Source organism: Drosophila kikkawai, chromosome 3R, assembly GCF_030179895.1.
Source record: "Drosophila kikkawai strain 14028-0561.14 chromosome 3R, DkikHiC1v2, whole genome shotgun sequence".
Lineage (NCBI taxonomy): Eukaryota > Metazoa > Arthropoda > Insecta > Diptera > Drosophilidae > Drosophila > Drosophila kikkawai.
The window spans coordinates 29,040,698-29,053,866 of record NC_091731.1 but is presented as its reverse complement, the minus strand read 5'-3'; the positions used below and the strand labels follow the sequence as shown (position 1 = coordinate 29,053,866).

At 40.8% G+C, this 13,169-nt stretch overlaps 4 protein-coding genes across 8 annotated transcripts; 1 reads left to right on the top strand and 3 right to left on the bottom strand.

The window, feature by feature from the left end:
- Positions 1-25: 25 nt before the first annotated feature.
- On the bottom strand, positions 26-6,846 carry Keap1 (kelch like ECH associated protein 1). 4 transcript variants are annotated; one of them, XM_017162166.3, is made up of 6 exons: positions 6,780-6,846; positions 2,611-2,933; positions 2,281-2,538; positions 1,537-2,219; positions 1,271-1,476; positions 26-1,207 (listed from the first exon to the last, which is right to left on the bottom strand). In XM_017162166.3, exons 2-6 carry the CDS (start codon positions 2,923-2,925, stop codon positions 417-419), a joined length of 2,253 nt encoding a protein of 750 aa, XP_017017655.1. In that variant the 5' UTR covers positions 2,926-2,933; positions 6,780-6,846; the 3' UTR covers positions 26-416. The 4 variants fall into 4 exon arrangements, with proteins under 4 accessions (XP_017017655.1, XP_017017656.1, XP_070142762.1 ...); XM_017162167.3 differs by lacking the exon at positions 6,780-6,846 and adding an exon at positions 6,660-6,679; XM_070286661.1 differs by lacking the exon at positions 6,780-6,846 and adding an exon at positions 4,643-4,984.
- A 21-nt stretch (positions 6,847-6,867) lies between these two features.
- Positions 6,868-8,127, top strand: LOC108071423 (lysophospholipase-like protein 1). 2 transcript variants are annotated; one of them, XM_070286662.1, is made up of 3 exons: positions 6,868-6,989; positions 7,130-7,863; positions 7,921-8,127. In XM_070286662.1, exon 2 carries the CDS (start codon positions 7,150-7,152, stop codon positions 7,858-7,860), a length of 711 nt encoding a protein of 236 aa, XP_070142763.1. In that variant the 5' UTR covers positions 6,868-6,989; positions 7,130-7,149; the 3' UTR covers positions 7,861-7,863; positions 7,921-8,127. The 2 variants fall into 2 exon arrangements, with proteins under 2 accessions (XP_070142763.1, XP_017017662.1); XM_017162173.3 differs by lacking the exon at positions 6,868-6,989 and having other exon boundaries at positions 7,078-7,863.
- On the bottom strand, positions 7,907-9,353 carry LOC108071422 (probable histone-lysine N-methyltransferase set-23). Its single transcript, XM_017162172.3, has 2 exons — positions 8,116-9,353; positions 7,907-8,058 (listed from the first exon to the last, which is right to left on the bottom strand). Exons 1-2 carry the CDS (start codon positions 8,777-8,779, stop codon positions 7,907-7,909), a joined length of 816 nt encoding a protein of 271 aa, XP_017017661.1. The 5' UTR covers positions 8,780-9,353.
- Positions 9,354-9,707: 354 nt separating this feature from the next.
- On the bottom strand, positions 9,708-11,769 carry LOC108071425 (protein midgut expression 1). Its single transcript, XM_017162175.2, has 3 exons — positions 11,678-11,769; positions 10,046-10,252; positions 9,708-9,990 (listed from the first exon to the last, which is right to left on the bottom strand). The coding sequence occupies exons 1-2, from the start codon at positions 11,710-11,712 to the stop codon at positions 10,060-10,062; spliced, it is 228 nt and encodes a 75-aa protein (XP_017017664.1). The 5' UTR covers positions 11,713-11,769; the 3' UTR covers positions 9,708-9,990; positions 10,046-10,059.
- Between the last annotated feature and the right edge of the window lie 1,400 nt (positions 11,770-13,169).

Sequence of the window (13,169 nt, the reverse complement as noted above, 5' to 3'; positions counted from 1 at the left end):
TAAATTTGTATAATAGTTTTTTTTTTTTTTCATTTATTTATCTTATATATATTGCGTTTTTTGTATAAATTACTATGGATGCACATATTTCCTTTGAACCTACTCTAAAAAAAAGTACAATATGCAAGTTATCAGTATACATAAAAGACGACACATTTCCTTCCTTTCTTCCACTAATTAACTATTAACCCTAATCAATCTTTAAAAAATGTGCTGACGAGCGCCAGTTAATGTTATGGATGCCATAAAATCAGTTTTGACTACACGTTCACAAATATCACCCAGCGAACAAACACTTTGGCGATATTTCAATGGAATGCTGCTTCTCAAAATGGAATTCTGGGGGATGCGGACTTGGCTTTGTACAATGAATGATGTTTTGGTTGTGGCTAAGCGTATGGATCGGATTCGTATTGTCATGTGGCCGCCGCCAGCTTACGCAGGCGGCCTTCGATGTGGTTATGTATCACTTTTGCCGCTGTGCTTAGTATGCACTTTTTCCGCGCTCTATCGAATTTGTGCGTTAAATCTGTGGTTGTTGTTGTGTTTTCGCTGTCGGTGAATGACAGGGGTGGCGTCCTTCGAAACTTCCGCTGCATTCTGGACCAGGGACACGAGGGATTGCTCAGTTCCTCACTCCTAATGGCAGGTATTTGAAAATTTCGCGTGTCTGCTGTGACTTCTTGCTTAACATCTGCCTCGGAATCGCAGTTGTTGCAGCCGCTCATGCCGAACGACGTATGGAACTGCATGTTGGGCGCATTTCCCAAGTAGTGAGGACTTCTACTGCTGCTTGGATCTTGCGAAGACGAGTCCCTGGACCTTCCCTCATCATGGCTTCCGTCGCCTCCTCGCGTCGTGTCATCGCCCTCTTCGTAGTCCATGAATGTGGTGGCACACGCAGGCTGATAGATAACAGCCGAGGCATGACCGGATCGTCCCGATTTCAGTGGCGTTCCCTTCACCCACGTGTTGGTCCTCGGATCGTATACCTCCACAATGGACAAGAAGTTGTTGCCATCGAATCCACCAATGGCGTATAGTTTGCCGTCCAGCGGTGTCAGCGACAGAGCACTGCGGGCGATCTGAATGGGCGCCACCATGTCCCACGTCTCGTTCTCCGTATCGTAGCGCTCAACGGTGGCCAGCTGTCGGGTGCCATCGAAGCCGCCGACCACGTAGATGTACTGGTTAATTGCGGCCACGCCTGATAGTAATTAAATGCGAATTTAGCAGGAGGCAGTGATAAGAGAACGCTGGTCATGCTTACCCGCTCCGCTGCGACCGGTTTGGAGCGGTGGCAGGAAACTCCACTCATTGTTCTCCGGATGGTAGCACTCCACGCTCCCCAATCGCTCGTTTCCGTCGAAGCCGCCGATGGCATAGAGCAGACGATTGACCACCACCACACCCACTCCCAGGCGCTTTGAGTGCATGGGCTGCACCAGTGTCCAGCGATCCATGTCGGGATCATAGCTGCAATTGAATATATTTTTAATATAAGTTCGCTAATGCATTTTCATCCTTAATACTCACAATTCCACAGTGTTGTGGTACTCCATGCCCGCGGATCCGCCCACGGCGTACATCAGTTCGTCCATGACGGCAACGCCTACGCGATGTCGGGGCACGGACATGGGTGCGCAGGGACGCCACGTCTCGCTGACGGCACTATAACGATCCACCCAATCCGAGTCGTAGGAGGAGCCAATATTATTGTTTCGTCCGCCGACCGCATAAAACTTGCCCTTGAGAAAGGCGGCACCCAAACCGGATCTGGGAATGCGTAGATTTGATAGCGTTGTCCACGTCTTGTCGTCCACATTGTAGGCTTCCAGTATGTCCAGCGAGTGACGGAAGAAACCGCCGGCCACGAAGATCATGCGAGTGGTATTGGGTGTCCGTTCCTTTACACCCGGACACTTGTGAAGCGTCAAGTCCTTAAAGATTTTGGCCAAATACTCGCGGCAGGCGGGAACTTTGCGCAGAACGTCGCAGTTTTTCATCTGCTCCTTGAGGAAGTTGGGCGTTAGGAATTGACAGCGCACGGCGCCCAGGATGTGCTCCATCTTGCAGTGGCGATTGTCTTCGTCGTATTTGACCCACTTGAGCACCGCGTTGTAGACTTCTCGCTCCTCCTGCACATTCAACTCATCCCGGCGGATGAGGGCTATCAACTGATAGGCCGTCAGCTGGAGGAACTCCTCTTCTTGGCACACCTACGAACGCGACTTGACTATTGTAGTATTCGTAACAGGACTACAGGGGAGGATTACTTACCTGTGTAAAGTTCCGTTCGATAAATACGTTTGCCTTCTTCTGCAGATCCACACAGCCGTGCTGCTCCGCAAAGTTGGCAATACCAATGGCATTTGTGGGATCCAACTGGCGTTCCAGGAAGGCACAGCAGGCATCGATTACGTTTGGCACTTGGAACATGGTGGCAGCTGGGAGCAGCTGGCACACCGTCACCTCAGTCACACGGATCTGGCCGGTGTACATGAAGTAAAGGATGCGCGACATGGCCGTGGGACAGACCTGGAAGTGGTAAACGGAAACTGTTCATCCATTAAACCAACCAATTGAGGGCGGCGCTTGAGCTCAACTTACCCCCTGCAGCTGGACGCGCGACATCTCCGATTCCTTGAGTCCGCCCGTGAACATGGCCTTGAAGTATGGCGATGCTGCCGATAGCACCACCTTGTGGGCGGGGAAGAGCTCCTTTTTCACCTCGAGCACCACGTCGGTGAGCATGCCGTGGGAGCGCATCATGAACATCATCTTCAAGGCCTCCTTGGCGTAGTTGGACATGCAGAAGGTCATGTCGTCGTCTGTGGCATCATGGTCATCGATCTGCGAGTGCGTCGATGATCCGCACCGCCCGAACGACGACGAGGTGGAACAACTTTCTGCATGGTTGTTCATCTCAGCCTCTACGAAGAAAAGAATAGGTTAATTGGGGATTAAGTACTGTATTAAAAAGGTAATAAATGTGTTTTTATAATTAAACACGATGACATTTTGTCGGGCCGGTGTCTAGAAATGCATATTCATCCAACAATATGCTACTACAAAGTGCTAATGAGCCGTAATCATTGAGTTTAATGCACATATTTTTCCCTATGGTTCCCGTAACTAAGACACTTCAAAAGCCAGCCCTATAACCCTTGTACCCCATTCATCGCAAATAGATCGCCAATCAGTTGAGTCTATATATTCTATTATGTTATCTAATCTGGTATGAATTTGCAAAAATAAAAACAAATACAAGATGGCACTTTAAAGACCAAAGCCTCCATGTGTGAAATGACGTAGTATTTTATGCATATCTAAGATAGATAAGCGCAGAGATAATAGCAAAGAAGTCTCTAAATACTTTCTAGAACTAGATTAGCTGGGTTTTATTTATTAAAAACAGTAAGTGAATAAATAAGGCAATATTATAATTTACTCTTTGACGTTTACTATTCGAGCAGCTACTGTAAAGTACAACCGGATTTTTTATTGCTAAGCAAAACTAGTTTCTCCATACTGATATCTGTTATCGGAATATCCAAAGCCACATTCGATTAACTAGAAAAAAAATTAATTAATTCGCTAGCTTGAAGTGGCAACTGCAAACGGAATTATGTATATATTATTATTGCTAACTTTTCCTTTCTCTAATTTATTTTTAGCACCTCACGTTACACTTCGAGTGACTTCATTGTACAACAATCTAGAAACATTTCAAACATTTTCGCCAATCATTGTGGGCTGTTTTAGACTGTGGAAGCGGCCAGAGAACTTGATTCGCAATGTGCACAGTCATGATCAGTGGTTTTTTTCCCCCAAAAGCGCGAGTAACGAAATTATCTGGCAAACTCGTTGCGAATTGAACTGTAGACCCATCGTAAAGATCGAAAAAAAAGACCTTAACCTTTGGGAGGGTAAACTGTTTTAACTGCATTTTAACCAAATAATTACTTTAGGGTTTTTACTAGGTCCTTTGAAGTATGTTACAATTTTAAAACTAATTAAATGTTTAATAATTATTAATTAAATAGATTAAATTAAAGTTCCTAAAGTGAGCAAGAAACAGAAAAATATTTTAAACATTTTGGAAATGTCCTAATTAAAAGTCTAACTGAACTAACTACACTATAGCAATATATATTCCTTGCTGGAATTGTATATTAAAAACCAACCTGCTTGAAGGCGATTATTTAATTGATGTGTTGGAGATGAGATATGACTCTCATACTGCATTTGTGTCTGCATTTGGGTTTGCATTTTGGCACTATAAGTTGGGGCTCCTTTAATGTTTCTTTTTTAAGTCACTCCACAAGAGATAATATTGTAATAATAACAATCTCGGGTATATGTAAACCCCTATATGGACACTCCACACCAGATAATTCCAAACGAAATGGAACAAAGACACTGAGAAATCGAAAGCGCGCGATCAGCTGCTGCGCCGTAAATCCGCTCCGGCGATCATGCGTGCGCCGTGAAGAGAGCCCGTCAACTGACTGCCAAGCGGTGGTCCGTTCAACCATCGGGAGCCACTGCCGGGCCCAGAGCAGCACCATGGAGCGGACGACTTATCTCTCAGATGGCAGGGCGGCGAGAGTTGCGTTACGAATAGCGTTATCATGCTTACATGTGACTCGGCTCTTCGGACCCTTACAGGTGAATACTCCTTTTCGAGGCGATAAAAAGTCATAACATGAATGAACAACGAATGCTTTACGAGCACCTTCCAGCACGGTAACGATGATGTTCACAAATCGGTGATTTTTTTTGTAAACAAAGCGCTTCGATGATTTTCCATTTCTTGTGAGAATTGCTTAACCGGCTCAGCCGGTTTTCGGAAAATTTAGAATTTCCATTTTAATTATTTGCGGCTACAGATAATTTCAGTTTCCAAAAAAAAAAAATTGTTTGCACGTCATTGAAGCCTCCCGGAATTTCGATTCGTTTGAAAGTGTAGCTTTAAAACGTTCAAAGTCCATGCGAATAAATAAATAAATAGCTCAATGGAACAAAATAAAAACAATCTGAAGTACTCTATATGTTAATGTGTGATGTACATTTGCTCAGACCTCAAGTTCGTAATTTTCTGAGATTTTAGTAGGCCGAATTTCAGCGGAAAATATTTAAATCTGGGTTATTTTATAAAATATTCCAAGTAAATTAAGGATTTAAATATAAAATACATTTAGCATTCTCGGAAAATTTGCTTTTAATGATCTAAGTTAGAAGAAGAATACCCATTAATTTCTCGTATATTTTGTTGGGATATTATCTGACACTCCAAAAGAGGTGTCACTGTATAAATATAAATCTGATTAATCATTGTTACCTAGCAATTTGAGTCACTAAATTTGAACTTGCCATGGGTGGATTTCACAAGTTTATGGCACCAATAGTCGTAAAACACACCCACTTTTTGCACTTATAAATTGATGATAGAATTATCTACCAAATCAATTTCTACCTGACAACGTAACAATATTAGAAACATAATGCTGACTTTAAAACTAAGTCATTTCCGACCCCATAAATCATATATATTCTTGATTAGTATTAAAATGCAAGAATTTGTAGACAAGTTCGGAAATTAAAATTTTTTTAAATTTAATAAGTTAAAATCATAAAAACAGAAGAGAATTTTTAGCATAGAAATGCTTTCCGAATTGAATTTGATTTTTTTCGGCTTAGTTTTGATAGGTTTTTGATTCAATGGCATGATCCTATGGAAAACTGAAGTTAGTTTTTAATTTCTTTATCCTAATTACTAAATTATATAGTTAAAAAATACCAATATTTTAAAATGTTTTCTAAAATAAATGATTTTGTGTGCTATAATACCAAAATATGTACATATGTTAATCTATTTCTTAGTGGAGTTATCTCTAGAATTTTGTATCTCAATCTTTGAAGTAGATAACATGAAAACCCAGCTGTGCTGATAACGTAGGACGGGGGTTTCCCCAAAATCGCGGTTTTGTAAATTCATCATTACACGCTTCAATAGCGCTCAGGTGACGGGATTACCAATTTTCCCCTATTCTTTTATCACACACTTTGCGGTTTTAAAATTTCCGCGTAAAGTGACGCTGAGTTGGTGGGAATGGAATGATAAAGGCAGAAACTGGGCGAAATACTGCCGAATCACGGTGAGGAGGCAAAACCTTACACACGTTCAAAGCGTATTCACACATTTGAATGGTTTTGTGTAGGTGAAAACAAATAGCGTAATCGGCGGGCGGGCGACCGTGTGTGAGTGCGGGTGAAGGTACCGTTGAACTTTGCATCCAGCATAAACAAATATTACTCACTTACACAGTCAACTTTTTGTCCCTCTCCCACTCCCATTCACAACTATATACTCGACTATTTACATATCTACAAACCACTGTACATATGTAGGGATTCTCACACCATGTGCGGAACAGCTGATAAATGGGAAGCAGGAAGGCCAAGAGCTACTTTGTTGCAAAAGATTTGCGCAATTTCAGCCTCAATATTTGCACTGTTTCGCCACAAGTTTTAAGATTTGTAGCTGCTTTCGCCATCTCTGCCCATTAAACAGGTATATGGCCTGGGAAATGCAACGTAAACGGCCCTTTGTTTCACTGAAGTTTTCACTCAAAGATACACGATAATGCACACACCTTTGCAGGTAAATAGACGACTTTTGCGGCACCCAAAACTTTGAAAAAGTAAGTTAAACTGTTGTATTTATATATAACGGTGTGGTTTGTATTTTATTCGTTTCATTTACAGCTACTCACAACTTTATTTATTTATATTTGCCACTTGCCACTCCGAGTTTTCTTCTTCTCTTTCAGGTAAAACGACCTGTGTTGGAAAACGCAAACGTGTTTACATGTGTGACAATCAGCGTTGCCGGACAGTTGGAAATGTATATAAATTAAAATTAACTGACGTTTAAAGTTCTAGGAATCTAAACACAGCAAATTTAATAATTAGAAGATATACAGGTAATATTGTATAAGACGAAATTAAGATATATAGCTGATTAAAATAAAATCTAAAATGTAATATTCTCATGACTCCTTGCATCTGGTCACACCAATGCCCTTTGATTATATTATTTATTCGGTCTTGTTAAATATTTAAGGCTCCAAAGGTGAATTGAAGATGAAACTGGCCCTGAAGACGATAAATGCCACTGGAAGACACACCGCCTCCGTGATATTCTTCCACGGCTCTGGGGACACTGGCCCCGGAATCCTGGAATGGGTGCGCTTCGTGCTCGGCCGGAATCTGGAGTATCCGCACATCAAAATCATCTATCCCACGGCCCCGCTCCAGAAGTATACCCCTATGGACGGCGAGATGTCCCACGTTTGGTTCGATCGCAAGTCCATTAACATAGCCGCCGGAGAGCACAAGAGGAGCATGTCGCAGTGCTACGATTCCATCAATGAGCTGATCGAGAAGGAGGTGGCCAGCGGGATACCGCTTAACAGGATCATTGTGGGCGGCTTCTCCATGGGCGGAGCAGTGGCCCTGCATACGGGGTATCATTTGAAGCCCGAATTGGCGGGTGTCTTTGCCCATTCCTCCTTCCTAAATCGCGAATCTGTTGTCTACGAGTCCCTGCAAAATCACCCGGAAGGCAGTTCTCTTCCAGAGCTGCGCATGTTCCACGGAGAGCGGGATACACTGGTACCTCCAGACTGGGGCATGGAGACCTTTGAGAATCTGAAAAAGCTGGGTGTAAAGGGCACATTCCATCCGCTGAAGAACACACTACATGAACTAAAAACTGCATCCATTTCGGATCTTGAGAAATGGATAAGGGAGAAGCTGCCGCCACTGGAGGGGCCGGTGCCCAACAAACTCTGAGTGGTAAGTTCTAATCATTGTTATTTGAAAACTTTATCTATATCCTTTAATCAATTTCAGTGTTGGGCATGTAACCCGTGCAATTAGGAGCAGCGCATAGGCAAGTCTTTCCATTTTTCGTGTTCACATACTGCCCCTCTCCTCCGTAATGAAAGCACAACTCCTCCTGGGCCTTAATATCGCGGGCAGCAAAGATGCCTGTTGATTTTGAAAACGCTTAATCCAAGACTAGGAAAAAAACTAAATAAAACTCACCTATTTTCGGTATGGGACAGTCTATTCGTACCGCTGCTATCTGGCAGTTGGGTTCACAGCTGTGGTTCAGATAGCGTCCGATGTTCCCCCGACGAGAGGGGTCCACAATGGTCACCTGTTGCTTCTCATTGCTGGTGTATTCATTCAGTACCAGGACATAGTTCATCAGCCCGAGCGCCTCATTCGCTTCCAGGCGACGCTTTGCCTCGGATTTGGTCAATAGTTCGCCTGCGTATTCACAGATAAAGACCCGGCAGGGTATATTTACTTTACTGCGTAGTCCTTTTGATCCGTAAATCGGAGAATCGAATACTTCCAGATTCCTTCTTGGTCCATACTGCACCAGACGATTGGAGCAGGAGTTCCTACTACACTCGCACAATGGGTTGCATTCTATGACCGGTTTTGGAGAGGCCTCGCTGTTCCAAAGGAGCAACTCCTTTCCATCCGGTCCGTACATATACTGACCGCCATGTGGACAGTTTTCTATATTATCGCAGGATCCTTTGCATTGGCATTGGTTCAGAAGCACCGAATTGTACTTCTCTTCCAGACTTTGAAACTCTGCACTTCCATCGTTGGACATCAACACCGATTCCAATATGTACTCCAGATCATCTGGGTGTTCGTAGTCGTCCTTGAAGTCTACCTCAGTTACATTCATTTAAAATAGTTTATTTACTTTTATTTTATGAGCAGATTTTGCTGGATTATTTTATAGTATTTCCATTTTCTTTAAAGATTCTATAGCATTTTTATAACTTAGGAATATTATATTCCAACTATTTGGCCACACTTTCAATTTAAAAATTATTGTTTATTCATAGAGAACCTTATTAAAGTTTACCATTTCAAAAGGTCCTTTTGGGCGTTTAAATTTTACCGGTTTATGTTGCATGCTGCCAGACTGCTGGAAAAGAGTGAATAGAAATGGAGTCCTTTGTGATGAGCTCCCATTTCCCCTCCATCGCTCCACCATGTTGGATTTCCCACTCCACCGTTCCGTCGTGTTGAGTTTCCATTTCGGAGCGATGAAGGGGCTGATTTGGATCCAATCGAAGTCGTCGAACGATTGGCAGCACTTCTGTGCTTTATGGGAGCCTGGTAGAAGTTCATCGAGTCGATGCCTTCAAAATGGCTCTGAATATATCGATTTTATTGGAGATTGTCCGACCATCTTCGGCATCGAAGGGCCGCCGAGAGTATCCGACGGTGCAGAGCTTGATGTCTGAAATTATGAAAGTATTTTTGTTTATTTTTCCCCCTTTTATCTTGTCGGACATGGCAAAGAAGGTATACATAAACTGAAGCTTTGTTTATTCATTTTGTAAGTAGCCATGAGGCTGTAAACTAATAGTATGATAAGCTGATGTGTGCTTACTGAATGAGTGGCAAAAAAAAAGATTATTTTTATTAGGAAGGCGCTGTGGCTCGACTTCCTCTTATCGGTCAGCCTACTTACTCATTTAAATCCCAAGAATATGCTTTAATCCGACTCTAAATAGTCAAATTTCTATTTATAGCTTTAATGAGAAAACTGCAAATTTATTCATTATTTTATTTTTTGTTTATTAAGAAAACACTTTAAACGATTTCGATGTATTATAAAGTTCTTTTGTTCTGTATTTAAATATCATAAATAGTTTAATTATAAAATTGGTTTGCGTTGGAACATTCTGTTTTAGTTGGAGATTCACAATAATATATAGAGTTAAGAGGGTGTTATAACATTTTATTTGTACTTGTACTGAAAAAGTTGTAACAATTATCGTCCTCTTCAAGGCTCCGGCGGTGTTTGTTTATGTAAATTGGTGGCATTTAATCTGAATCGATGGAATCATGCATAGCTTGGAACATTTATGTATGTGAACTTATCTGAAAGTGAAAGTTAATTAGTATTTTACGGCAAAACTTTGTCATTTATGCTTACTTTAGCTGTTTGTCTTATTTGCTTAGGGCATCTTTTATTTTATCAAATCCTGACTGGATGTTGTCGGTCACTTTGTTTGTGAGCTTGGTGACATCGTCCTCCTTCTCGTAGTAGTAAATAAAGTAGACGGCCAAGCCGACCACGATGATGACCACCAAGAAGGTACTGATGACCGAGATTAGCACACTGAGGGCGCAGTTGAAGCAGCTGAAATGAGAGAAGCCCAAGATAAATACAAGTTTTTGATATGTTTTGTATCTTTAGATTCAAATAAATTATAAATAAATAGCTTTCTAATGAGATCATCCTCAGCAGATGGTAAAGTTTTCTGATAGCACATCCGTTTGGTGTTACTCATTCTTCTCCCTAAATTTTAGATATACAAATTTAACTTCTAGTAATTCTACATAATCCATTTTTAACTGGTCATCAGTATCAATATTTCATAACCATAGCAAAAGGGGAAGTAGAACATCCGAATGATGCAAGACCTCCAAATTAATTACGCATGAAAAGTTGCGTGTAATAAAAATGCACCCCAAATAATACTCGTAATTAAATTTCCACCCTGGCAGTAGCAGCGAGTTACCACCAACTACGTTCTCAGGGCCAAGAGCTGGCTTGTCATATCATTCCGACGGAAATGCGAAACCGGCGACAGACTGACGACGACGCTTGTTGTTGGCCAAAAGCACCGGAGACGAGAGAGGGGAGATTCCTGGGGGTAGATATGTGTATTCAAGGAATAATTCCGTCGCGCCTCAACGGAGCCAGGACATTCTGGAGCCAGCTGGTACACAAATAAAGGAACTAATGCGACGCGTTGTTTTCAAAATGCCCTCATCCTCGTCGCTGTTTGAATCTAATAGATACGCAAATATGCGGTTCTTTCAATTGTGGCCACTGTGCGCGAATATGAACCGCCACATACATATATAATTGAGTGCCTTGGGGAAGCGTGAGCTGGAATAATAAGTAGACTTTTGCGGAATCCACGTTGCATGTCATGTACAAATATATATGTTCTATCGCAGCCAGTGTGCGTATGATATCGTAGACAATTAAGTAATTTATTCTGCCAGCTTAAGCGATGATACATGTATCCATACAGTCGGACCGCATCGAAAGTGGAAACTCTTTCAGGTAGAATGGTAATGGTTCTCAGCACGGATTCTCATGCAGTTTGTTTACCTGCTCTCATTGCTTTCATTGTTTTGATATGGAAACCTGTATTGCTCCCTACCTACCGATACGTATAAGAGATTCAAGCGAGTATTCGCACAGCGATTTCCAGTTTTTCTCACAGTTCTGCTTCCGCTTTAATTTTACAATGCTCTCTCTTTACAGCGATATATAAAGAAAAGTACTAGACAGAAGCAGCTCCCTTGGGAACTTTTTGGGTGTGTATCCACAGATCTTCCCGCACTTGGTTTTATATATGTAAATAGAAGCTAACTAGAGTTATCAGGTGGTTGCACACCTCCTTATCTCACCGGAGCTGTCTTACTCACGAGTCCCGATCTATTTATATGTCTTGGGCGGTTACCGACCGCTTTAATAATAATATTATACGCATCTTTTGTACTTTATATTCTGAAGTTTAATGATGCTAAACCAATTAATTGAACTCACCAGCAGGCCACGTTTCCGGCTAGGCACTTGCACATTTTGCAGTTTTTTATTAAACACTTGGCTGGGTTTTAGTAAAAGTTTGTGGATTTCCTCTGCAATTAAATAAATGTGTTTTGAATAAACTGAGTATGTTGAAACGAACACGAAAAAGACCAAACAACTCACATCCGCACTCGCAAAGAGAATGAGTTTGAGGAGCGTCGCCACTTGGCTCGAGTACTTTGCTGTTCGAGCGACGCACTATGGGGCAAACGACTACCTTTTCTGGCATAAACCCATTTTTTTAAAGTTGTTAAAATACGTTCTTATAACATTAATTTATATTGTAGATTTAGTGATTCTTTTTATATTCTGTGAGTATCAAAGTTTTGCACACTTTCTCTGAAATTCAAATTTAAAGGTGATAACCGTACATCTGAAAAATATCGAGTTTTTTAACCTTTGGAACGTTTAAACGACCAAAATTGGTACAGATATTTAAATTTGTATTCAAGTTATAACAAATCTGTATACATTCAAGTCATATTACAGAAAATTAGGTTGTTTCATTGAAGTTTTTATTTTAAGAAAAAAATTTTCAACTCTGAAAAAAAAGTTTAATCATTAAAAAAAACCGAGATCGCGTCCATTTTTAGTGAAATATTTGTCTTTTTTTTTGTATTAAACTTGCTTTAAACAACAGAACTTAAAAATTTCTACTAGTTATTAATTAATGCCATAAAAAGTGGTTGTTCGCCCCATAGTGCGACGTTGCGAGGGGTTGTGTTCGACCAGCTGATCAGCCTGATATATACATATGAACGACCGATTTTTAAGTTGCGAGGCTGATAAATAAAGCTTTCTGTTCGAAGCTTAACTTGGCGCCACTTTTAAATAGTCTCTGTCTTTATTTTTCTAGAGAGTAAACATTAATGTTTTAAAGAATGTAAATTGAAGTTAATAATATTATTATTATAAATATTATGGATATAATTATAGATATTACAGGCTCGCCTTCAATTATATAACATATAAAATGTTAAGACTTTGGATCATCTCAAGCTTTTATGATTATTAATAAAATGAAGTAACATTAAACAATTATGTGGGTAGCTATAATCCTATGCTAAAATATAAATATTTAACATTTATATTAACGTTGTTTTTATGATGAATAATATATATACCGTAAAGTATTTTTCCTAGTTCGAAGTGACGTCAAATGAACTCGGTTTGAAGTTGAAACCTCAAGCAAGACTCTACTATCTCTAAGATTCGTTCTCGGTTGTTCCAACCAGTAGAAGACTTTTGTAATGCCGTCAAACTTCTTTCATTCTATGTTATTTTGTATCTCAAAGATACATTTAAAATGGAGAGCGTGAATGCTGTACGCATTTTATTTACCCCCGGCATCTGAGCTCTTATACAAACACTTAATAGTCGCAGAGAGAAAACGAGGGGAATAAGCACAACAACCAACGGAAGCAAAACGAAGAAAAATGTGCTGTCATTA

What these genes read in the sequence shown, in the direction of transcription:
- Keap1 (XM_017162165.3), bottom strand. Translation starts at nt 4,272, where the DNA reads ATGCAAACCCAAATGCAGACACAAATGCAGTATGAGAGTCATATCTCA. An exon ending in AAATAATCGCCTTCAAGCAG is followed by an intron (nt 2,934 to 4,187) that starts GTTGGTTTTTAA and finishes TTTTCTTCGTAG; the next exon opens with AGGCTGAGATGAACAACCAT. An exon ending in AACCGGTCGCAGCGGAGCGG is followed by an intron (nt 1,208 to 1,270) that starts GTAAGCATGACC and finishes AATTACTATCAG; the next exon opens with GCGTGGCCGCAATTAACCAG.
- LOC108071423 (XM_070286662.1), top strand. Translation starts at nt 7,150, where the DNA reads ATGAAACTGGCCCTGAAGACGATAAATGCCACTGGAAGACACACCGCC.
- LOC108071422 (XM_017162172.3), bottom strand. Translation starts at nt 8,779, where the DNA reads ATGAATGTAACTGAGGTAGACTTCAAGGACGACTACGAACACCCAGAT. An exon ending in CTGTCCCATACCGAAAATAG is followed by an intron (nt 8,059 to 8,115) that starts GTGAGTTTTATT and finishes CAAAATCAACAG; the next exon opens with GCATCTTTGCTGCCCGCGAT.
- LOC108071425 (XM_017162175.2), bottom strand. Translation starts at nt 11,712, where the DNA reads ATGTGCAAGTGCCTAGCCGGAAACGTGGCCTGCTG. An exon ending in GCCGGAAACGTGGCCTGCTG is followed by an intron (nt 10,253 to 11,677) that starts GTGAGTTCAATT and finishes CTCTCATTTCAG; the next exon opens with CTGCTTCAACTGCGCCCTCA.